The sequence below is a fragment of the Pseudophryne corroboree genome, chromosome 2 (assembly GCF_028390025.1).
Source record: "Pseudophryne corroboree isolate aPseCor3 chromosome 2, aPseCor3.hap2, whole genome shotgun sequence".
In the NCBI taxonomy this organism is placed as follows: domain Eukaryota; kingdom Metazoa; phylum Chordata; class Amphibia; order Anura; family Myobatrachidae; genus Pseudophryne; species Pseudophryne corroboree.
This window is the reverse complement of record NC_086445.1, coordinates 863,340,827-863,364,780: the sequence shown is the minus strand read 5'-3', so window position 1 is coordinate 863,364,780 and position 23,954 is coordinate 863,340,827. Positions and strand designations below refer to the sequence as shown.

General features: G+C 46.0%; 1 protein-coding gene across 1 annotated transcript in view; it reads right to left on the bottom strand.

Annotated features, from left to right (window-relative positions):
• Positions 1-4,847: 4,847 nt before the first annotated feature.
• Positions 4,848-23,954, bottom strand: part of TIMM22 (translocase of inner mitochondrial membrane 22) — a 33,728-nt gene continuing 14,621 nt past the window's right edge. Inside the window, exons 2-4 of the mRNA XM_063955867.1 lie at positions 22,872-23,068; positions 19,136-19,208; positions 4,848-5,485 (exon numbers count right to left, since the gene is read on the bottom strand). Coding sequence (XP_063811937.1) covers positions 5,409-5,485; positions 19,136-19,208; positions 22,872-23,068 — 347 coding nt within the window. The 3' untranslated portion in view covers positions 4,848-5,408. The remainder of the gene's footprint in view (positions 5,486-19,135; positions 19,209-22,871; positions 23,069-23,954) is intronic.

Here is a 23,954-nt window from a genome sequence, read left to right as displayed (position 1 = left end):
GTGCCTGAACACAAGCGGCACAGAAGGTACCTAAGGTTTTGTGTCATGGGCAAGCATTTCCAGTTTACATGCCTTCCTTTTGGTCTGAAGACGTCTCCAAGGATATTTACGAAGGTGCTGTCGGCACTGGTGACCGTAATAAGAGGACAAAGGATAGCAATTTGATCATATCTAGACGACCTACTGGTGTGCGGAGAGTCGAGTCAGAAAGTAGAAGTGGCATTGGAGGTGACGCTGCAGATCCTACAAGACCATGGCTGGTTAATAAATTGGGAAAAAAGCCGGCTAGAACCAAGGCAAAAGATTCAGTTTCTCGGAGTACAGGTGGATACTACCCATTATACAATAGGTCTTTCGGAAGAAAGATGCTCAAAGATTCGGGATCTGGCTTCCCTACTAAAGGAGAGCAACAGCGTGACTCTGCGCCAGGGGATGCGTCTTTTAGGGATGATGGCCTCCTCCATAGACGTGGTCCCTTGGGCAAGATGGCGGATGAGGGATCTTCAGCTAGAGATACTAAGTTATTGTCGAAGACGTTATTCCCTGAATTATCGCATAAGGTTAGGTCAAAGGGTAAGACGCTCCCTAGACTGGTGGATGGAGGCGGAACTGGTCGACAGGAAGACTACTTTGTCGGATCGTCACTTCCTCATTTTAACGACAGATGCAAGTGCAGTTGGTTGGGGGGCGCACCTGTTGCAGCAGAACTGCCAAGGAAGGTGGAGCAGGCAAGAGGAAAGATTATCTTCAAACCACAGGGAAATGAGAGCTGTGTGGAAGGCGATAAGATATTTCCAGAAGCAGTTACAGGGGAAACATCTCAGGATATTTTCAGACAATGTAGCAGTGGTAGCCTATCTCAATCGGCAAGGAGGCACCAAAAGTCAGGTGTTAATGAAGGAGGTGTCAAACATACTACGTTGGGCAGAAGGTCATCTCGAGTCCCTATCAGCGCTACATGTTCCTGGGATAGACAATTCTGTGGCAGATTTCCTCAGCAGGATCAGGCGGGGTGGATGTCTACACTCTCCCATGGGGGTTCAGGCTAGCATATGTTTTCCCTCCGTTTCCAATGATTGCACGTATCCTAAGGAAGATCAGGGAAGAGAGGGCGCAGGTCATAATAGTTCTCCCATATTGGCCGGTGTGGTTTCCTTCAGTACTGAGGATGGCAGCAGGAGAACCTTGGACGTTGCCACTAATAACGGATCTGTTACGTAAGGGTCCATTGCTGTACCCGAATTTACAACAGCTTCATTTGACGGCATGGAAATTGAACGGCAATTATTGAAGGACAAGGGTTTATCTGAGCAAGTAGTTAGTTTGCTGATTCGGTCAAGAAAGAAGGTATCCTCTAAAGTCTACTATAGAGTCTGGAAAACTTTAATATCCTGGTCTGGCTCAAGATTTAGCCCGCAGAAAGCAGAGACGTCTCAGGTCCTACAATTCTTGTTTGATGGTTTTGAGAAAGGGCTGGCGGTATCCACTATAAAGGTCCAGAAAGCAGCACTGAGTGTCCTGTTGGAGCGAAGATTGTCCGACGTGAGCTTAGTGAAAAGGTTCTGTCAGGCAATTAAAAGGATAAGACCTCGCTTTAGGTCGGTTCTCGCTCCGTGGGATCTAAATTTATTCTTAAATGCATTAATGTTGTCCCCGTTTGAACCGTTACAGGACGTCTCAATGAAATTTCTAACTTGGAAAGTAGTATTTCTGGTGGCCATTACCTCAGCCAGAAGAGTTGGAGAGCTACAGGCTCTGTGGTCTGAGGAGCCCTATCTTAATTTTCTCCCAGATAGACTTGTTCTAAGAATTAATCCAGATTTTCTGCCTAAGGTGGTGTCAGATTTCCATTTGAATCAGGACATTGTGTTACCATCATTCTTCCCGCATCCGCAGGATGAGGAGGAGAGAATGCATAATTTGGATTTAATCAGAGCATTATCTGTATATCTGGACAGAGTGAAAGAGTTCCGTAAGATGAAGCACCTCTTTGTATTATATTCAGGTACAAGGAAGGGTGAGAAACTTACGAAACAGACCATCTCCAGATGGATTACAGAACTCCTGGCTTTTATTTACAAGCAGAATGGTCGGGAGGTTCCGGAACAGCTAAAGGCACACTCTACCAGGGCTATGGCAGTGTCTTGGGCTAGGAAGGCGAGGCTCTCGGCGAAGGATATATGTGCAGCAGCCACATGGCCTTCCATACATACATTCTTTAGTCACTATGCAGTAGATGTTGTTAATGCCCACTTTGGAAAACGTATCTTTGAATTAAACAAATTATAATTTTCAGCATTAACACAACGTCTCTTGTGTTTTTATAATGCCCTCCCTATATTGAGTGTTGGTATATCCCAAGAGTAAGGGCTGCCATGAAGTAGTATAGGAGAAAAAAGCAAATTATACTTACCGATAATTTCATTTCTCCGAGATACTTCATGGCAGCCTATAATATACCCTCCCTTAGTGAAGTATGAATATAGCCTGGTCGCAGGAGACACTCAAAAGACTATTGAAGGAACGGGAGGAGTAGGGCTATATACCCGACGTAGGTGGTTCTAAGGTTAATGAAAAAAATTCCCTGTTTAAAGGTAGGAATGGGATACAATCCCAAGAGTAAGAGCTGCCATGAAGTATCTCGGAGAAATGAAGTTATCTATATAATTTGCTTTTATCTTGGTGTGAGTCCAAGAATTTTCCTACGGTGGAGTTTCAACTGGGACGTTTTCTCCTCTTCCTGCAAGCAGGTGTGGAAATGGGCCTGCGGTTGGGATCCGTAAAGGTCCAGATTTCGGTCCTATCCATTTTCTTCCAGAAACAATTGGCTTCCCTCCCTGAGGTTCAGACTTTTTTGAAAGGGGTTCTGCACATCCAGCCTCCCTTTGTGCCACCTACGGTGCCCTGGGAGCTTAACGTGGTGTTACAGTTCCTCCAATCGGATTGGTTCGAACCTCTGCCGGAGGTTGAGGTCAAGTTTCTCACGTGGTAGGCTGTCACTTTGTTGGCCTTAGCTTCTGCTAGACGTGTGTTGGAGTTGGGGGCTTTGTCTTGTAAGAGCCCCTACTTGATCTTCCATGAAGATAGAGCTGAGCTCCGGCCACGTCAGCAGTTCCTTCATATCAACCAACCTATAGTGGTGCCAGTTGCGACTGACTCCACATTTTCATCAAAGTCCTTGGATGTTGTAATGGCTCTGAAACTCTATGCGAAGAGGACTGCTTGTCACAGAAAATCGGACTCTTTGTCCTGTATGATCCCAAGAAACTTGGGTGTCCTGCTTCTAAGCAGACTATCTCTCGCTGCATCAGGTTCACTATCCGACATGCGTATTCTATGGCAGGATTGCAGTGTCCTGCATCGGTTAAGGCCCACTCTACACGTAAGGTGGGTTCTTCCTGGGCGGCTGCCCGGGGTGTCTTGGCTTTGCAGCGAACACGTTTGCTAAGTTCTACAAGTTCGATACTTTGGCCTCAGCGGACCTTAAGTTTGGTCAATCAGTTTTGCAGGAGCCTCAGCGCTCTCCCTCCCGAGCTTTGGTACATCCCCATGGTACTAATGTGGACCCCAGCATCCTCTAGGACATAAGAGAAAATAGCATTTTAATTACCTACCGGTAAATCCTTTTCTCGTAGTCCGTAGAGGATGCAGGGCGCCCGCCCAGCGCTTCGTGATCCTGCTGTGATTACTTAGTTCAGTACTGCTTGGTTCTTGGTTAAGTACTGTTGTTACTTGGATAAGTAATCTTGTTCAGCCGTTGCTGAGTTTTCAAGCTGGTTAGCCTTGTATGTGTGAGCTGGTGTGAATCTCGCCACTATTTGTGTAAAAGTTGTAAGTCTCCTCGGGCACAGTTCCTATACTGAGTCTGGTAGGAGGGGCATAGAGGGAGGAGCCAGCCCACACTCAAACTCTTAAAGTGCCAGTGGCTCCTAGTGGACCCGTCTATATCCCATGGTACTAATGTGGACCCCAGCATCCTCTACGGACTACGAGAAAAGGATTTACTGGTAGGTAATTAAAATCTTATTTATTCACTGTTCGCATGAGTTCTTGCCTCCATAACTGTGCCAGCATTGCTCTGATGGCAATGAATACCTGGCTCAGTAAATATTTCTGTGAGTTCGCCATATTAAATGGAAGAATGTGTAATAATACCCTCTGAGGCGTTATTTGAATTTTAAACCCCAAAATTTGATTTAGCAGATTTCCTATCTCTATCAATAAAAGGATCTAAATTTTTACAGGACCAAAATATATGCATAATATCTCTAAAAATAGTACATGTACGATCGCAATCTCTGACATGCAGGAGTCCGCCCCGCTTATCAAGCACTCCACCCCCGCAGAGGTGCGAAGTAACAGCCAAAATATTCAGTGCCAGTGTTCATGAATGCTTCAGCAAAACGCTAGCTAGAGAGAGCTGGGTCCTGCAACTAGTATCTTCCACATGCACCTACCTGTCAGAGGTGACCAGATTACACACACACACACAGGATTACATGGGAGGTAGAACTGTGTATGCATCACACATCCCATTCTAACTCCTGTCTGAATGGCTAAATTCTATAAGGGTGGCAGCTCATACTTGCCTTAAATGTGAAGTAAGGGGTTAAAAAAAAAATGCAGCTGATATAAATACTTCTACATGCCAAAATAGGCATAATTATCTGAGGCTAAGCACATCATTAGAGTACAGTGTAGGTACTTATGTTCTGGTGTTGGCAAAAGTACTGTAATAATTTCTAGATCCTGGTTAGCCCCTGAGGAAGTGTATGTACAGCTTTCAGCAACAGGACATGGAATGTATGTAGATATAATGCAAAAAAACAATAAAATTACACACAGGGTTGACCAGGAAGTTATTTTATTTTAACAATATGCATAGCAACAAGAAAAATAAATTAAAACAAAAAAAAAAGATGCATGGTCAATGCACCCAATATGTTTTTAAACAGGCCGATTTGTACTAGATCCAACACAACTAAGCAAAGAGAAAACACATTAATTGTGTGATGTGACTTTTATATCTGAGTAAGGTCTTTCTGCACTATCTGTTACAAATTGTGCTGTAGAATGGAATCATAACAGAGATGATTAAATAACTCTTTTTTGTAAAGCAATATTATTGCAACAAATTAAAAGTCCAAACCAATTATTATTACAAGGGTATAATTCAATTCCTATCAATTGTTATCAGCTACAGCCCAACAATCTTAAATGAGTGATTCTCCATTTCTGTCCATATCCAAGTTAACTGTTGTTATTTAAAGGAATATTTACCAGGATATCCCTTAATCAGAGCACTTATTGAGACGTCTTCGGTGTAGAGGTCTTCATCGGTCAAGAAAAACATTTCTATTCCATAAAATGTCCATGGAGAAGCAGCGCCACCTGGCAGTGGAGAGCTGCTACCGCAAGTAATAGTCTATGACAGCCGAGAAAGCAGCAAATCCTCCGCAGCCAAGCGTTCCAGCTTTGAGGCCAGCTGTAAAAGAACACACACATACAAATCACATTATTTCCAGTCATGTGTTTTTCCCATTCTTAACAGCATCCTCACTTGGGGTATTATCTGTAATGTTAAATTCCTCTGGTGATGGGGTATAGAAGGGAATTAAAACTTCATATAACATGACCTACTGACAATAGAGGAAAGTATCTTAATATCAGGGTAATAACTTTTTTGTTTATAAACAAAACGAGAGGCAAGGTTACAGAGGACCCTTTGAATATAAGTACCATTATAAGCAGTCCTGACAATGTTTTTAGTAGTTTTATAAAATTATCAGCATATTTATTAGATGTAACAGTCAGAAGTTATTAAAGAAATTCAACTTAGGATGAAGAGGAAAAAATAGGAATTTAATATCTACCGGTAATTCCGTTTCTCCTAGTCCGTAGTGGGTACTGGGGTCTTGTACTTTAGTACCATGGGGTACAGATCGGGTCCACTGGAGCCTGGCACTTTAAAAAACCTTTAGTGTGTGTATGTGTGTGCTGGCTCCTCCCCTCTATGCCCCTCCTACCAGACTCAGTCTAGGAAAACTGTGCCAGAGGAGATGGACATAATAAATGAGAGAAGTAACATTACAACAGCGGTGAGGCAACAAGCCAACACACACAACCATAAATGAAAGAAGGGCGCTAACCAGAACAGAGGATAGCAACACCAACCTATCCAGGATAGCCAAGCTATCCCAAACATAATGGGACCGTAACGCTGGTCCAACCAAAAACTTACACAAGTAAGCAGGAACTAAGCACTGAGGTGGGCGCCCAGTATCCACTACGGACTATGAGAAAAGGAATTAATGGTAGGTATTAAATTCCTATTTTCTCTTACGTCCTAGTGGATACTGGGGTCTTGTACTTTAGTACCATGGGTAAGTCCCAAAGCTCCCAAACGGGTGAGAGAGAGTGCAGAGACCCCTGGAAAACCACATGACCAAACTGAAGGTCATTCTTGGCCAAGGTATCGAACCTATAGAATTTAACAAACGTTTTCGAACCACACCAAATTGCAGCTCAGTACAATTGTAGGGCCGATACACCCCAGGCAGCCGCCCAGAAAGACCCCACCGACCTCGTTGAGTGGGCCTGAATAGACGTAGGCAGAGCCACAGAAGAATAGGCCTGTTGAATGGTCGACCTGAGCCAGTGAGCAATAGATTGCTTAGAAGCCGGCCAACCAATCTTGGAGGCATCATAAAGGACAAACAGCGAGTCAGATTTCCGATGTCGGGCCGTCCTTTTGACATAAATCTTCAGAGCCCTGACCACATCCAAGGACTCAGGACCAACGGAAGCGTCAGACAATACTGGAACCACAATAGGTTGGTTGATTCATATGAAAAGCTGACACCACTTTTGGCAAAAACTGACGGCGGGTCCTAAGTTCCGCCCTTTTTTCATGAAATATCAAATAAGGGCGCTTACAGGATAAGGCCCCCAATTCAGAGACACATCTGGCAGACGCCAATGCCAATAACATCACCGTCTTTCCAGGTGAGAAATTTTAACTCCACCCTATGTAAGGGTTCAAACCAGTCCGATTGGAAAAAGGACGGAACCAAATTGATGTTCCACGGAGCCGTGGGAGGTACAAAGGGTGGTTGCATATGAAGAACTCCCTTTAGGAAGGTCTGTACTTCTGGCACCAAGGCAAGTTGTTTCTGGAAGAAAATAAGTGTGCAGAAATCTGGACTTTGATGGAGCCTAACCATAGGCCCATATTCACTCCCGCTTGCAGGAAAAGTAGAAAACGGCCAATTATAAATTCCACGGGAGAAACCTTTCTACCTTCACACCAGGATTTACACCCCCCTTCCTCTTTGTTTGTTTACCTTCACACCAGGAAACATACTTTTTCCAGATACAATGATAATGTTTTGACATAACCATCTTCCTGGCCTGAACCATGGTGGAAATATCCCAGGAGGGAAGACCTTTTCTTGCTAGAATCTCCCTCTCAACTTCCAAGTCGTCAAACATAGCCGCTGTAAGTCAAGGATCCTCCAGAGCCAAGGTTAGGAGGTCCGAGTACCACGCCCGCCGAGGCCAATCCGGGGCAATTAGAATTGCTTGAATGCTTTCCCTTCTTAGTCTTTTAGAACCCTTGGGATTAGCGGTAGAGGAGGGAACAGGTACACAAACTGGAACGTCCAAGGTGTCGTCAGCGCTTCCACTGCTACAGCCTGTGGATCCCTCGTTCTGGAACAGTAACGGCCTAGCTTCTTGTTGAGATGAGAAGCCATCAGATCTATCTGCAGACAGCCCCACCGGTGAAGTGACTGTTGAAACACCTGGGGATGTAGGCCCCATTCCCCCAGATGGAGGTCGTACCTGCTGAGGAAGTCTGCTTCCCAGTTGTCCACTCCTGGAATGAATATGGCTGAGATGACCCATGTGTTAGCCTCTGCCCAGAGGATGATTTTTGACAGCTCACGCATCGCCGCTCTGCTTCTGGTTCCCCCTCGTCAGTTTATGTACGCCACCACCGCGGCGTTGTCCGACTGAACCTGGATCACCCGATCCTTCAGGAGATGAGAAGCTAACAGAAGAGCATTGTAAATTGCTATGAGTTCCAGGATGTTTATCGGCAGAGCAGATTCCTGCTTCGACCATATGGAACTGGGCCCCTTGGGTCACAGGCCCCCAACCCCGGAGGCTGACATCCATTGGATATTGAAACTCCTGCCATCTACTAGGTGAGGAACTTGTAGCCACCATAATAGGGAAATCCGGACACTCTGAGAATAAGGTCACTTCCTGAAGCATGTGAAGGCGAGACCCTGATCATTTGTCCAGCAGATCCAGCTGAAATGGTCGGGAATGAAATGTGCCGTATTGGAATGCCTCGTAAGCAGCCACCATCTTGCCCAGTAATCCGATGCAAAGATGTATGGATACCTTGCGAGGACTGAGCACCGATTGAACCATAGCCTGGATAGTCAAGGCCTTGTCCATCGGGAGAAACACCTTTTGAGACACTGTATCCAGTACGATTCCCAGGAACTGAAGATGTTGGGTCTGTTCCAGGTGAGATTTCTGAAAATTTAGGATCCATCCATGATCCGTAAGCAGCCGAGTTGTCAGATCGATGCTGTGCAGCAAGCGCTCCCTGGACACAGCCTTTATGAGGAGATCGTCCAAGTAGGGGACTATGTTGACTCCCATCATGCGCAGTTGCAGCATCATCTCCACCATGACTTTGGTGAATACCCTCGGAGCTGTGGATAGGTCAAAGGGCAAGGCCTGAAACTGGAAATGGTCGTCCAAGATGGCGAACCTGAGATACGCCTGATGAGGGGGCCACATGGGAACTCCCCCGCCTCCAGACAGGACACCACTGCCCAAAGGGATTCCATTATGAACTTGAACACCTGCAGATACGGGTTCAGAGACTTCAGGTTCAAGATGGGGCGCACCGAACAGTCTGGTTTGGGAACAACAAAAAGACTGGAATGAAAACCCCCGTTGCGTAACAGAGGAGGTACAGGAACCACCACCCCCGTCTGCAAAAGTCTTTAAATAGCCTCTTGCAAGGTAACTCTTGTTGCGGGTAAAGCTGGTAAGACCGACCTGAAGAACCTGTGAGGAGGGAGTGTTTGAAATTCCAGCCGAGATCCCTCACCCAAGGGTCCCGGCAGGACTTTGCCCACATGTGGGTGAAGTAATGAAGACGAGCACCCACCTGAAAATCGTCTTGCTGCTGGGGCCAACCGTCACACGGAAGGTTTAGCGGCAGAGACCGGTGGTCTGGTCCAGGAAGGCAGCAGCTGCAGGTTTTCGGGACTTACCACGGGAGCCTCTAGGAGTGGTCGAGACTCCCTGGCCCCTTCCTCTGAACCTTGCCACACGAAGAGGACTGCAAAGAGAGTCCTCTGTAAGAACGTCTATCAGGTGGCGCAGCCGACTGCATATATGTAGACTTACCCACCGTTGCCTGCGAGATCCATTTATTTAATTTGTCTCCAAGCAAGGCATCACCTGTAAAGGGAAGATTTTCTACCCCCTTTTTGGAATCAGCGTCCGCTGACCATTGGCGTAACCACAGAGCCTCGCTCATAAAATTAGCAGCATCCTGTATGTGTTGCAACAGAGTAATAACCTCATCCCGGGGCAGAGAGTCTAAACCATCAATAACAGAATCAGACCACTTTACCATTGCCCTGGAAATCCACCCACAAACTATTGTAGGACGCTGTGCTGCACCCGCTGCCATATAAATTGCCTTTAGAGTAGTCTCAATTTTACGGCCAGCGGCATCTTTAAGGGGGTTCCGGTATGAATGGTCGACCATGTTATGGTCGACAGTCATTAGGTCGACCACTATTGGTCGACATTGACATGGTCGACACATGAAAAGGTCGACATGAGTTTACCTCTTCTTTTTTTTGTGTCGTTTTTTGCGTAAAGTGACCGGGAACCCCAATTAGTGCACCGCATCCCCTCGCATGGCTCGCTTCGCTCGCCATGCTTCGGGCATGGTGCCTTCGCTTCGCTCGGCACAGATTACCGTTCCAATCGTAATCCACGTGGATCGTTAAGTATGAAAAAGTTCCCCAAAAGAAAAAAAATAAGAATTTACTTACCGATAATTCTATTTCTCATAGTCCGTAGTAGATGCTGGGGACTCCGTAAGGACCATGGGGAATAGCGGCTCCGCAGGAGACTGGGCACATCTAAAGAAAGCTTTAGGACTATCTGGTGTGCACTGGCTCCTCCCCCCATGACCCTCCTCCAAGCCTCAGTTAGGATACTGTGCCCGGACGAGCGTACACAATAAGGAAGGATTTTGAATCCCGGGTAAGACTCATACCAGCCACACCAATCACACCGTACAACTTGTGATCTGAACCCAGTTAACAGCATGATAACAGAGGAGCCTCTAGAAAAGATGGCTCACTACAGCAATAACCCGATTTTTTTGGTAACAATAACTATGTACCAGTATTGCAGACAATCCGCACTTGGGATGGGCGCCCAGCATCCACTACGGACTATGAGAAATAGAATTATCGGTAAGTAAATTCTTATTTTCTCTAACGTCCTAAGTGGATGCTGGGGACTCCGTAAGGACCATGGGGATTATACCAAAGCTCCCAAACGGGCGGGAGAGTGCGGATGACTCTGCAGCACCAAATGAGAGAACTCCAGGTCCTCCTCAGCCAGGATATCAATTTTGTAGAATTTTACAAACGTATTTGCTCCTGACCAAGTAGCTGCTCGGCAAAGTTGTAAAGCCGAGACCCCTCGGGCAGCCGCCCAAGATGAGCCCACCTTCCTTGTGGAGTGGGCATTTACAGATTTTTGGCTGTGGCAGGCCTGCCACAGAATGTGCAAGCTGAATTGTACTACAAATCCAACGAGCAATCGTCTGCTTAGAAGCAGGAGCACCCAGCTTGTTGGGTGCATACAGGATAAACAGCGAGTCAGATTTCCTGACTCCAGCCGTCCTGGAAACATATATTTTCAGGGCCCTGACAACGTCTAGCAACTTGGAGTCCTCCAAGTCCCTAGTAGCCGCAGGGACCCCAAATAGGTTGGTTCAGGTGAAACGCTGAAACCACCTTAGGGAGAAACTTAGGACGAGTCCTCAATTCCGCCCTGTCCGAATGGAAAATCAGATAAGGGCTTTTTTAGGATAAAGCCGCCAATTCTGACACGCGCCTGGCCCAGGCCAGGGCCAACAGCATGACCACTTTCCATGTGAGATATTTTAACTCCACAGATTTAAGTGGTTCAAACCAATGTGACTTTTGGAACCCAAAACTACATTGAGATCCCAAAGTGCCACTGGAGGCACAAAAGGAGGCTGTATATGCAGTACCCCTTTTACAAACGTCTGAACTTCAGGGACTGAAGCTAGTTCTTTTTGGAAGAAAATTGACAGGGCCGAAATTTGAACCTTAATGGACCCTAATTTCAGGCCCATAGACACTCCTGTTTGCAGGAAATGTAGGAATCGACCCAGTTGAATTTCCTCCGTCGGGCCTTACTGGCCTCGCACCACGCAACATATTTTCGCCAATTGCGGTGATAATGTTTTTGCGGTTACATCCTTCCTGGCTTTGATCAGGATAGGGATGACTTCATCCGGAATGCCTTTTTTCCTTCAGGATCCGGCGTTCAACCGCCATGCCGTCAAACGCAGCCGCGGTAAGTCTTGGAACAGACAGGGTCCTTGCTGGAGCAGGTCCCTTCTTAGAGGTAGAGGCCACGGATCCTCCGTGAGCATCTCTTGAAGTTCCGGTTACCAAGTCCTTCTTGGCCAATCCGGAGCCACGAATATAGTGCTTACTCCTCTCCATCTTATCAATCTCAGTACCTTGGGTATGAGAGGCAGAGGAGGGAACACATACCCTGCCTGGTACACCCACGGTGTTACCAGAGCGTCTACAGCTATTGCCTGAGGGTCCCTGGACCTGGCGCAATACCTGTCGAGTTTTTCCCAACGGTTTATAATCATGTGGAAGACTTCTGGGTGAAGTCCCCACTCTCCCGGGTGGAGGTCGTGCTGAGGAAGTCTGCTTCCCAGTTGTCCACTCCCAGAATGAATACTGCCGACAGTGCTATCACATGATTTTCCGCCCAGCGAAGAATCCTTGCAGCTTCTGCCATTGCCCTCCTGCTTCTTGTGCCACCCTGTCTGTTTATGTGGGTGACTGCCGTGATGTTGTCCGACTGGATCAACACCGGCTGACCTTGAATCAGAGGTCTTGCTAAGCTTAGAGCATTGTAAATGTCCCTTAGCTTCAGGATATTTATGTGAAGTGATGTCTCCAGGCTTGACCATAAGCCCTGGATATTCCTTCCCTGTGTGACTGCTCCCCAGCCTCGCAGGCTGGCATCCGTGGTCACCAGGACCCAGTCCTGAATGCCGAATCTGCGGCCCTCTAGAAGATGAGCACTCTGCAACCACCACAGGAGGGACACCCTTGTCCTTGGTGACAGGGTTATCCGCTGATGCATCTGAAGATGCGACCCGGACCATTTGTCCAGCAGGTCCCACTGGAAAGTTCTTGCGTGGAATCTGCCGAATGGGATTGCTTCGTAGGAAGCCACCATTTTACCCAGAACCCTTGTGCATTGATGCACTTAGACTTGGCTCGGTTTTAGGAGGTTCCTGACTAGCTCGGATAACTCCCTGGCTTTCTCCTCCGGGAGAAACACCTTTTTCTGGACTGTGTCCAGGATCATCCCTAGGAACAGAAGACAAGTCGTCGGAACCAGCTGCGATTTTGGAATATTGAGAATCCAATCGTGCTGCCGCAACACTACCTGAGATAGTGCTACACCGACCTCCAACTGTTCCCTGGATCTTACCCTTATCAGGGAATTGTCCAAGTAAGGGATAACTAAAATTCCCTTCCTTCGAAGGAATATCATCATTTCGGCCATTACCTTGGTAAAGACCCGGGGTGCCGTGGACCATCCATACGGCAGCGTCTGAACTGATAGTGACAGTTCTGTACCATAAACCTGAGGTACCCTTGGTGAGAAGGGTAAATTTTGACATGAAGGTAAGCATCCTTGATGTCCCGAGACATCATGTAGTCCCCTTCTTCCAGGTTCGCAATCACTGCTCTGAGTGACTCAATCTTGAATTTGAACCTCTGTATGTAAGTGTTCAAAGATTTTAGATTTAGAATCGGTCTCACCGAGCCGTCCGGCTTCGGTACCACCACAGTGTGGAATAATACCCCGTTCCCTGTTGCAGGAGGGGTATCTTGATTATCACCTGCTGGGAATACAGCTTGTGAATGGCTTCCAAAACTGTCTCCCTGTCAGAAGGAGACATCGGTAAAGCCGACTTTAGGAAACGGCGAGGGGGAGACGTCTCGAATTCTAATTTGTACCCCTGAGATATCACCTGAAGGATCCAGGGGTCTACTTGCGAGTGAGCCCACTGCGCGCTGAAATTCATTGAGACGGGCCCCCCACCGTGCCTGATTCTGCTTGTAAAGCCCCAGCGTATACTGAGGGCTTGGCAGAGGCGGGAGAGGGTTTCTGTTCCTGGGAACTGGCTGATTTCTGCAGCCTTTTTCCTCTCCCTCTGTCACGGGGCAGAAATGAGGAACCTTTTGCCCGCTTGTCCACGAAAAGACTGCGCCTGATAATACGGCATCTTCTCATGTTGAGAGGCGACCTGGGGTACAAACGTGGATTTCCCAGCTGTTGCCGTGGCCACCAGGTCTAAAAGACCGACCCCAAATAACTCCTCCCCTTAATAAGGCAATACTTCCAAATGCCATTTGGAATACGCATCACCTGACCACTGACGTGTCCATAACCCTCTACTGGTAGAAATGGACAATGCACTTAGACTTGATGCCAGTCGGCAAATATTCCGCTGTGCATCACGCATATATAGAATTGCATCTTTCAAATGCTCTATAGGCAAAAATATACTGTCCCTATCTAGGGTATCAATATTTTCAGTCAGGGAATCCGACCACGCCGACCCAGCACTGCACATCCAGGCTGAGGCGATTGCTGGTCGCAGTATAACACCAGTATGTGTGTAAATACATTTTAGGATACCCTCCTGCTTTCTATCAGCAGGATCCTTAAGGGCGGCCATCTCAGGAGAGGTTAGAGCCCTTACAAGCGTGTGAGCGCTTTATCCCCCCTAGGGGGTGTTTCCCAACGCACCCTAACCTCTGGCGGGAAAGGATATAATGCCAATAACATTTTAGAAATTATCAGTTGTTATCGGGGGAAACCCACGCATCATCACACACCTCATTTAATTTCTCAGATTCAGGAAAACTACAGGTAGTTTTTCCTCACCGAACATAATACCCCTTTTTGGTGGTACTCGTATTATCAGAAATGTGTAAAACATTTTTCATTGCCTCAATCATGTAACGTGTGGCCCTACTGGAAGTCACATTTGTCTCTTCACCGTCGACACTGGAGTCAGTATCCGTGTCGGCGTCTATATCTGCCATCTGAGGTAACGGGCGCTTTATAGCCCCTGACGGCCTATGAGACGTCTGGACAGGCACAAGCTGAGTAGCCGGCTGTCTCATGTCAACCACTGTCTTTTATACAGAGCTGACACTGTCACGTAATTTCTTCCAACAGTTCATCCACTCAGGTGTCGACCCCCTAGGGGGTGACATCACTATTACAGGCAATCTGCTCCGTCTCCACATCATTTTTCTCCTCATACATGTCGACACAAAAGTACCGACATACAGCACACACACAGGGAATGCTCTGATAGAGGACAGGACCCCACTAGCCCTTTGGGGAGACAGAGGGAGAGTTTGCCAGCACACACCAGAGCGCTATATATATACAGGGATAACCTTATATAAGTGTTTTTCCCCTTATAGCTGCTGTATAGTTAATACTGCGCCTAATTAGTGCCCCCCTCTCTTTTTTAACCCTTTCTGTAGTGTAGTGACTGCAGGGGAGAGCCAGGGAGCTTCCCTCCAACGGAGCTGTGAGGGAAAATGGCGCCAGTGTGCTGAGGAGATAGGCTCCGCCCCCTTATCGGCGGCCTTATCTTCCCGTTTTTCTGTGTATTCTGGCAGGGGTTAAATGCATCCATATAGCCCAGGAGCTATATGTGATGCATTTTTTTGCCATCCAAGGTGTTTTTATTGCGTCTCAGGGCGCCCCCCCCCCCAGCGCCCTGCACCCTCAGTGACCGGAGTGTGAAGTGTGCTGAGAGCAATGGCGCACAGCTGCAGTGCTGTGCGCTACCTTGTTGAAGACAGGACGTCTTCTGCCGCCGATTTTCCGGACCTCTTCTGCCTTCTGGCTCTGTAAGGGGGCCGGCGGCGCGGCTCTGGGACCCATCCAAGCTGGGCCTGTGATCGTCCCTCTGGAGCTAATGTCCAGTAGCCTAAGAAGCCCAATCCACTCTGCACGCAGGTGAGTTCGCTTCTTCTCCCCTTAGTCCCTCGATGCAGTGAGCCTGTTGCCAGCAGGTCTCACTGAAAATAAAAAACCTAAACTAAAACTTTCACTAAGAAGCTCAGGAGAGCCCCTAGTGTGCACCCTTCTCGTTCGGGCACAGAGATCTAACTGAGGCTTGGAGGAGGGTCATGGGGGGAGGAGCCAGTGCACACCAGATAGTCCTAAAGCTTTCTTTAGATGTGCCCAGTCTCCTGCGGAGCCGCTATTCCCCATGGTCCTTACGGAGTCCCCAGCATCCACTTAGGACGTTAGAGAAAAGTTAAAAAACTCATGTCGACCTTTTCATGTGTCGACCATGTGTCCATGTCGACCAATACGGATACCCTTTAAGGGATATAGCCCCTGGTACCGGCAGCACCAATTTCTTAGACAGTCCGGACACAGACGTGTCAACTGACGGTGGGTTTTCCCATACCGTCCTGTCCTCTGCAGGGAGGGGAATGCCTCTGCAGGGAGGGGAATGGTAGTTAAAAATCTCTGAGGAATTAAAAAAATTTTATCAGGGTTTAACCAAGCCTCCCTAGCCAGAGAGTTTAATTCTTTAGACACAGGAAAAGTTGCTGAGGTCTTTGGTCTAACATTAAAGTACAACTCCTCATCTGGTTCTGACTCCTAATCCAGTATGTGAAGGACCTCTCTCACAGCAAAAATGAGAACCTCGACCCCAGGGGACAGAGAGCTGTCCTCATCCATATCATCATCATCCACATAAGGCTGATCAGAATCAGACTGCAGCACCTGTGGCAGTAAGCGTTTGTGAAACCACTAGAGGGGGATGGGAAGCCTTCTTGGTATCTGCTGCTTTTGCCACACAAGCAATACAGTGTCTTAACACCTGTCTTTCTTTTTTTTAGCTGCAGTTAATTCTGAATTTACATTCTGAATCATGCTCTTAAAACTATCTAACCAGTCAGGTGCCTGTGAACTGTGTCCCTGTGGAGTTAAGGAACATTGTTCACACATGAGTGACCCCGCGGAAGACGGGGTAGAGCTACAAGCAGCACACATAACCATGTCAACAGACATCTTACACCACTGTAATACAGCGCAGCCCACTGACCAACACCTCCACAGCCCCTGGAGTGACACTGAGGAGCGGACAGCAGCACACAGAACAGAGCAGTAAAATGTGTATGACCTCATAGCATTGCAGCAGCATTACCGCTGGCGCGCTCCCCCTCTTCTATGACCCTCTGGTACCAGTACAGAGTCTGTAACAGCGTGGGTCCCTGGAGAAGCAGTGTGCATGCAGCCTTGATCCGCAACAGCAGGAAATGGCGCCTTCCCGCCTCTGGTCCCGCTCTGGGAAGCCCCGCCCCCTGCACTGGTGTGCAGTCCCTGTAAATTTATTTATACTGGCAATGTTAACTGAGCAAATATGTAAAAACAGTGCACACAAAGCCTTAGATGACAGTGAGCACTGCGGAGCATTCAGCCCAGAGCCAGTTTCGTCCACAGCGGGCACCGCAGCTCGTGACCGACGCGCGACATGCCGCCAAAAAGCTGCACCGGGGACCCGCTAACAGGGACCCCGGTGTAACACTCACCGCACCTGGATCTTCGGCATCTGTTAGAGGGTGGCACACATACTAACGATGTGTGATCAGTACCTCAGGAGCTCAGTGTCCTGTCAGCTGGGATTACGAACCATTAACCCTTAGGAGGTTGGTTCGGTCCCCCCTCTAAGTCCCATGAAGCAGGTAGTCTGGTTGCCAACCAGGGCTACCTAAAAATAACAAACTAAAATAAAAATAAAGGAAACTGTCTGGAGCTCCAGAGAAATGTACCCGGCTCCTTGGGCACATTTTTTTAAACTGAGTCTGGTAGGAGGGGCATAGAGGGGAGGAGCCAGCACACACATACACTAAAGGTTTTTTAAAGTGCCATACCCCATGCTACTAAAGTACAAGACCCCAGTCTTGTTTCAATAAGCAAATCCTACCCAAAATCACTCAACATATCTTTGGATCAGTGAATAACAAATCTTTTGTGTAATGTGACACACTGAAATAATTTACACACAGAATTAGTGATTGTATGCAATTAATCTTACAAAGTCAAATAATAAAATAAAAAAAAGTTAACCTATGCAGCCCAGCCTTAAGGGCCCCACACATTTGGGGATGTGCCACCGAGGTGCCCGACACGGCGGCCGGCATCACCCGACCCCATAGCAATGCATGCTAATATGGACGAGATTGTCCATTTTGGCCTGCATGTATAAGCGACCCGGCACCAACGATTCACAAGCACGGGGCCACTCATCGTTGGTGCCTACACACTGAAAGATATGAACGACATCTCATTCATTAATAAACGAGATCGTTCATATCTTTCAGTGAAATCGCCTAATGTGTAGGGCCTATTAGTCTACTACAATTAATAAAGTGGGGCAAGTAGCTTCATTCAGACCATATGTCAATAATACATTGCCTTGTTCCAGTAGAAATAGAAAATATGCCATCGGACCCCTATAACGAGGGTCGCCACTGCTTGAATTCATTCCTTTGGAAACCCAACCTAGGATAAAACTACAAGGTGGTGGCAATAAGTAAATCTTTTTTTATTTTTTTTATTTTTTTAAATGGCTCCTGAGAAGCCGGTAGCTAAGGGGTACACTTCATCTCTGGATACCTTGGTTTGCATAAACAACATGTCAAGGAGTTTTCACTGTATCTGACTTTTTTGTCCTCATATGATTTAGTGTAACAGTCGGCAAAACAGCCAACAATTAAAGTCCCTTTGTACATGTCCGAGAGGATGACAGATTAGAGGCTATATCTGTCATTTTAGCACTTGGAGCTGGAATCTGAATCGGATGCATATGCCGATACTGGACGCAGATGAGGGGTTTTTTTTACCACTACTGAGCATACATCCAAAGCCCGCGGTCAGTCGCAGTCTAATGGTGGGTACACACTGATAGATATATCTGCTGATCAATTGAATGGCAGATATATCTATAGACGGATCAGGCAGCATGCTGTGCATACTACTGCCCGATCCGTCGGGGACTGACGGCATGAACTGGGCGGGCAGCTGTCAATCACCGCCGGCCGCAGCAACATGTGTACAGGCAGACGGCCGACCGCCCGTACACACACAGCGATGCGCCAACAAATCGGTAGATATATTGGCCGTCGGCTATGCTGTGGGGCCGACGCGATATGTCTGTGAACGATGGAGTTCACAGACATATCGCCCGTACACACTGGCCCGCGATATATTGGCCTTAAGAAATGTTTTGAAAATGTATTAGGTGTTCTTGGGTGATGGCTATGCAGACACACAGCGATGATGTCTTACGAGCAGGTTTCCTTTGTAGAAGCTTTATTAATACACATTTTACACCAAAGTCCGGGGTCTGACCCAGAATTGGAACACAGCTCCAAAGGATCAGACCCCGTTCACACCGCTGACCCTGGTTATTCTTGGGTCGGCGACGTTCACGCAGCACCCGTGTGCAGTGGAACTCTTCTGCCGGCACATGGAGATGATATCATCTCCAGGCGCCAGGAAATCCGATCTCCCTCCGCTATAAATGGGACCTGGGTCGGACAGCAATATTCTCTCAACTTCGAACCTGCATGCATATTATGTTCTCAGGAGGCGGTCACCAGCTTACACCCTATTCTTACAACTATAGTCCTAAAAATCTACACAAAAAAGCTAATCCTATGACAGAGAATAAATCATTTACCTCTGAAGCCGATGGCACCCCCTGTAATACATCCACTTATCACACTGTTCTTCCAGTCGGATTTTCCTCGATACTAAAATAGAAAAATCAAATATTTACCGCAGTTAAAGAGAAGTTATCTATTGTAAGACATGAACAAAATGTTAAACACAGATAGGCATTTGTAGGACAATATTACATTGTCAATGCTTCCACCCACAGACAGGAGGTAGTTAGATTACTGAAAGTCATGCTGTTGAAAGCATAATGTTTAATGTTATACTGCCGACACAGTTACAATTATTTAAGATAAAACATTACTCTGTTTGGCATTCTGCTGTCCAGAACATATACAAAGCCCTGCCAACACCCTTATACACAAACCTGTTATTTCTCGCTGAAACACTTACTGATGTACTTTTAACTATTAAAATCACAGCTTCATTTGACCGTTTTCTGTAACTGAAGTTACCCCCTCCTCTTACAATATACAGAAACCAGTAACCTCAGTCTAATGTTGATGACAGAGATACCCTGGACCCTACACACTCACAATCATTCATAGCAAGTCATTCTTCTGACAGCTTCAGTCACCTGGTCTTTCCACATAAGTAGGTTCCCGTGTTGGAGAACCCTGCTATTTCTACTAGTATGCTGCACATTTATTTTGGTATGGCTGAAGAAGTTCTCATTTAATTTTAACCATACACCAGTGGTTCCCAAACTCTAGTGCACAATGATTCAACAAAGTTTGGGAACCACTGCCCCACACCATAAAGGCATCTAGAAATGTAAACCCAGGCTAGGTTGCACAGCAAACGTCTCACCCAATGGTAACAGAAAACACTAGCAATGTGGATATACCTTTTCTCTACAATATTCCTTCAAAAAAAGAATATTCAAGACAAATAAAACAAAGCTGCAGCAGTGGAATATGTAATTGTCCCTTGTGTGTAGGCAGCAGAGCCGTGTGTCAAGCTGGGAGACTGAACAGAGAATTGCACAAGTTCTATAGAAAACCGATGGTTGGGTTCACATTGTTCCCCTTCTATGACAATGGCTTGCTTAAAATAACAGTCCAACAAAGGAACCTTCACATTATTTTAAGATTTATACCTGTTATTTAACTTGTATAAACCCATCAGCGTGCAACTGATATTGGTGGGAAATGTGTTTAAGAATCTTCTACCAACTGTGGCAGTAAAAAAAAAATTAAAGGGTTACATGAAAGGTGAACATTTGCCTTTAAAGTATAAAATGTACCTGAAATGCAGAATTTAAAAAAAAAGGAAGTAATATTTATTCCTAAATTGGAGAGGTCGTTATCAGGACGTTTTTGAACACATTTTCGGAATCTTTACCCAGCTCCTGTACAGTAACTACTTGGCTGGAGTGAATACCATAGTGAGAACAAAAACTGCAGAAGTTATGAGTGGGGGGACCTTGGTGCACAGGAGTTTGAATAGCCTTTAAGGTTTATTCTCTAGACCAGTGTTTTTCAACCACTGTGCCGTGGTACACCAGTGTGCCATGATCAGTCTCCAGGTGTGCAGCCATAGAAGCAGAGACAGGCCCGTCAGTGTTTTGCCGCTACTGAAGCCCTGGAACGATCAATACTGGTGGGTTTAGTGGTTGCAGAGCCAGTTCTAATTTTGGGCCCGGGCAGTGTTGGGCTTTTCTGGCTTTCTCAGATGTGGCTTAGGCGTTACCTATGGAGAAGCTGACATCCTAGGACATGCAACTGCACCATGCATCACTATTATATTTGAGTTGTAAATACCAAATTGCTTTCTAACAAATATTTAAAAATGCCTGCTCTAATATATATTGTAAACGCCTGCACCTCTTATTACCATGTGCCATGAATGTGCGCTATACATAGCAAAACACTGCATCCCATAAGAGAAAACAATACACCCACACATTATCTGAGTTCCAAAGCTCATTGATGTATATATTTGTTATTAAAAGGATATGGATTCAATATATTACAATTTACAGTATACCTATAGTTACATGGTTACAACTCATACAGTAAGTAGTTAATACATACAGTTACAGGCCAGCGATACAATTACCATATCTTTTTCATATAAATTCATCTCTCCATATCACTCTCTCTCTCTCTGTAAAATCATGCAGGAACTGATCTGGCAGCAACTCCATCATCGTCTGATACAAAACAGCAACTGAGAACTGTGTGATCAGCAATGTGTTATCTAGTTTGGGGGAGCGAACTTTCTCATTCATGATGAGTCACTGGTTTGTTCGTATGCTAAACAGGTTCAGCCTTGAAGACATCCAAAGGGCTGGCCTGAGTTTCCTGTCCATTGTACTAATAAGAGTGATTTTAGCTTTCATACATTTAATCATAACTATTTGTTGCAATGTCCTACAACTTAATAACAAGTATCAAATGAATCTACACATTAATCTGGTTGCTTAAATACCAAATATGACAGGAGTATCTTGCTTCGTTCAAATAATACACATACATGACATTACTTCATTATATAAAATTTTAAATCATCATGATGTCTGGCGCTTGATATTATAATTATGTACTGTATGAAATAAGTGTCGAATGCATCTCTGTGGCATGTCCGTGTAAATGCATGTGTTACCATATATTGCTGTGCTCGCTGCGCGTATTTGCAAGTATAGCGACTTATGTGTGTAGAGTTTGTATGTTCTTTCTAAGTAATATTTTTGACAGAGTGTGCCTTGGCAATATTTAAATCTTGTTCAGTGTGCCACGAGTTGTAAAAAGTTGAAAATCTCTGCTCTAGACTATGGCATGTTGATGGTTTGGTGATTTTAGGAGGGTCAATGAGGGGAAATTACTCAACCTGTCCTAAAGTGCTTTTGTGGGTAATTCACCTCTATTGGTGTTATATAACCTGCATCTAGGAAATATCAGCAAAGACATCTACAGTAAAGTAGGAGGCAATGAACCAACACAACTACAAAAGGAGGACAGATGTGTGATTTTGCTTAATGTATTTATTATGTTCATTATGTATTAATGTAAGTTTGTTAGCTTGCACTTTGCCAGCTTTGCAACACTACTATCAGGGGGCACGAAACGGAGCAATTCAATTGTTGCTCCGTTTAGGTGCCCAGTCATTCTTTTCTCGTGTGAACACTCTGCACTTTGGATATCCAAAGCAGGGAGTTTAGATGGGTTTAGCTATATTAGGCGGCTAAACCCGGTCTGTTTGGCCGCGACATGCATGGTTGTCCAAACACAATTGAATTGTGACAATCATTTGGACGTCTAAAAAGTCCAGTTTGGACTGGATATTTAGATGCCCAAAACAATAGAATTGGCCCCCCAGAGTAAAATATCTACTACATAGGAGCAATATCTCTATTGATGTATAATATGTATAGGGAATAACTTCTCTTTGCTGATTTACAGTATTATTGTTTGTGTATGTCAGAGGTTTCCAAACGCTGGCTTCAAGGCACCCCAACAGTCCAGGTTTTAAGTATATCAATGCTTGGCCACAGGTGACTTAATTGGTAACGCAGACAATTTGATTAAACCATCTGTGCTGAGCAATGGATATATTTAAAACCTGGACTGTTGGGGTGTCTTGAGGACCACATTTGAGAACGTCGGTTGTATGTTATTGTATTATTTAAGCTCTTGGAATCTTATTCAGTCAAAATGGTAAGATACTGAATCCTGATCACTATGTATGAAAAGTGAAATAGATGAATAGCCTACATCACATGTATGAAGTATACTTACTGACTCCACTAGACATTCTGTGCAGGAGAACATTGCCCCTACAATGGCAAAATTCTTGGCATAGGACATTCCTCTCTGACCCATATCTTTCAACACTTCTTTAGCAGTAGGAGTGCGAAAAGGATCTTTAGGATCAAAACCTACATTTGTGTCAATACCAGCAGTAAACACACCAAACGCTCCACCAAGGACAAAACCTAAGGGAAACAGAGAATGATTTGCATAAATAATACAGAACATCTCAACAGAAAACGGTTTGCAAATTAGCACTGGAAGAAAATGTACAGAGCAATGTTTATATTTTCTTCCTATAGAAGCATGCTGTCTACTTAAAAAACGAGATTTATGGTAAGAACTTATCATTGTTAAATCTCTTTCTGCGAGGTACACTGGGCTCCACAGGGAATGACATTGGGGTGTAGAATAGGATCTTGATCCGAGGCACCAACAGGCTCAAAGCTTTGACTGTTCCCAGAATGCATAGCACTGCCTCCTCTATAACCCTGCCTCCGTGCACAGGAGCTCAGTTTTTGTTAACCAGTCCAATGCAGTAGCAGGCAAAAGAGACGACAACTGTTAGTAGCCACATACATCACATTCTCACGACAGGAGAAAGTGTCAGCGGCTAATGCCATACCAACCCAAAGAAGCTAAGTGCGTCAGGGTGGGCGCCCTGTGGAGCCCAGTGTACCTCGCAGAAAGAGATTTAAGAACGGCAAGTTCTTACCATAAATCTTGTATTCAGCTGCGGGGTACACTGGGCTCCACAGGGAAAGACACTGGGGATGTCCTAAAGCAGTTCCTTATGGGAGGGGACGCACTGTAGCGGGCACGAGAACCCGGCGTCCAAAGGAAGCATCCTGGGAGGCAGAAGTATCAAAGGCATAAAACCTTATGAACGTGTTCATTGAGGACCACGTAGCCGCCTTGCACAATTGTTCAAGGGTCGCACCACGGCGGGCCGCCCAATAAGGTCCGACCGAGTAGAACGGGCCTTGATGGTAGCAGGAGCTGGAAGGCCAGCCTGTACATAAGCATGTGCAATCACCATTCTAATCCATCTGGCTAGGGTCTGCTTGTGAG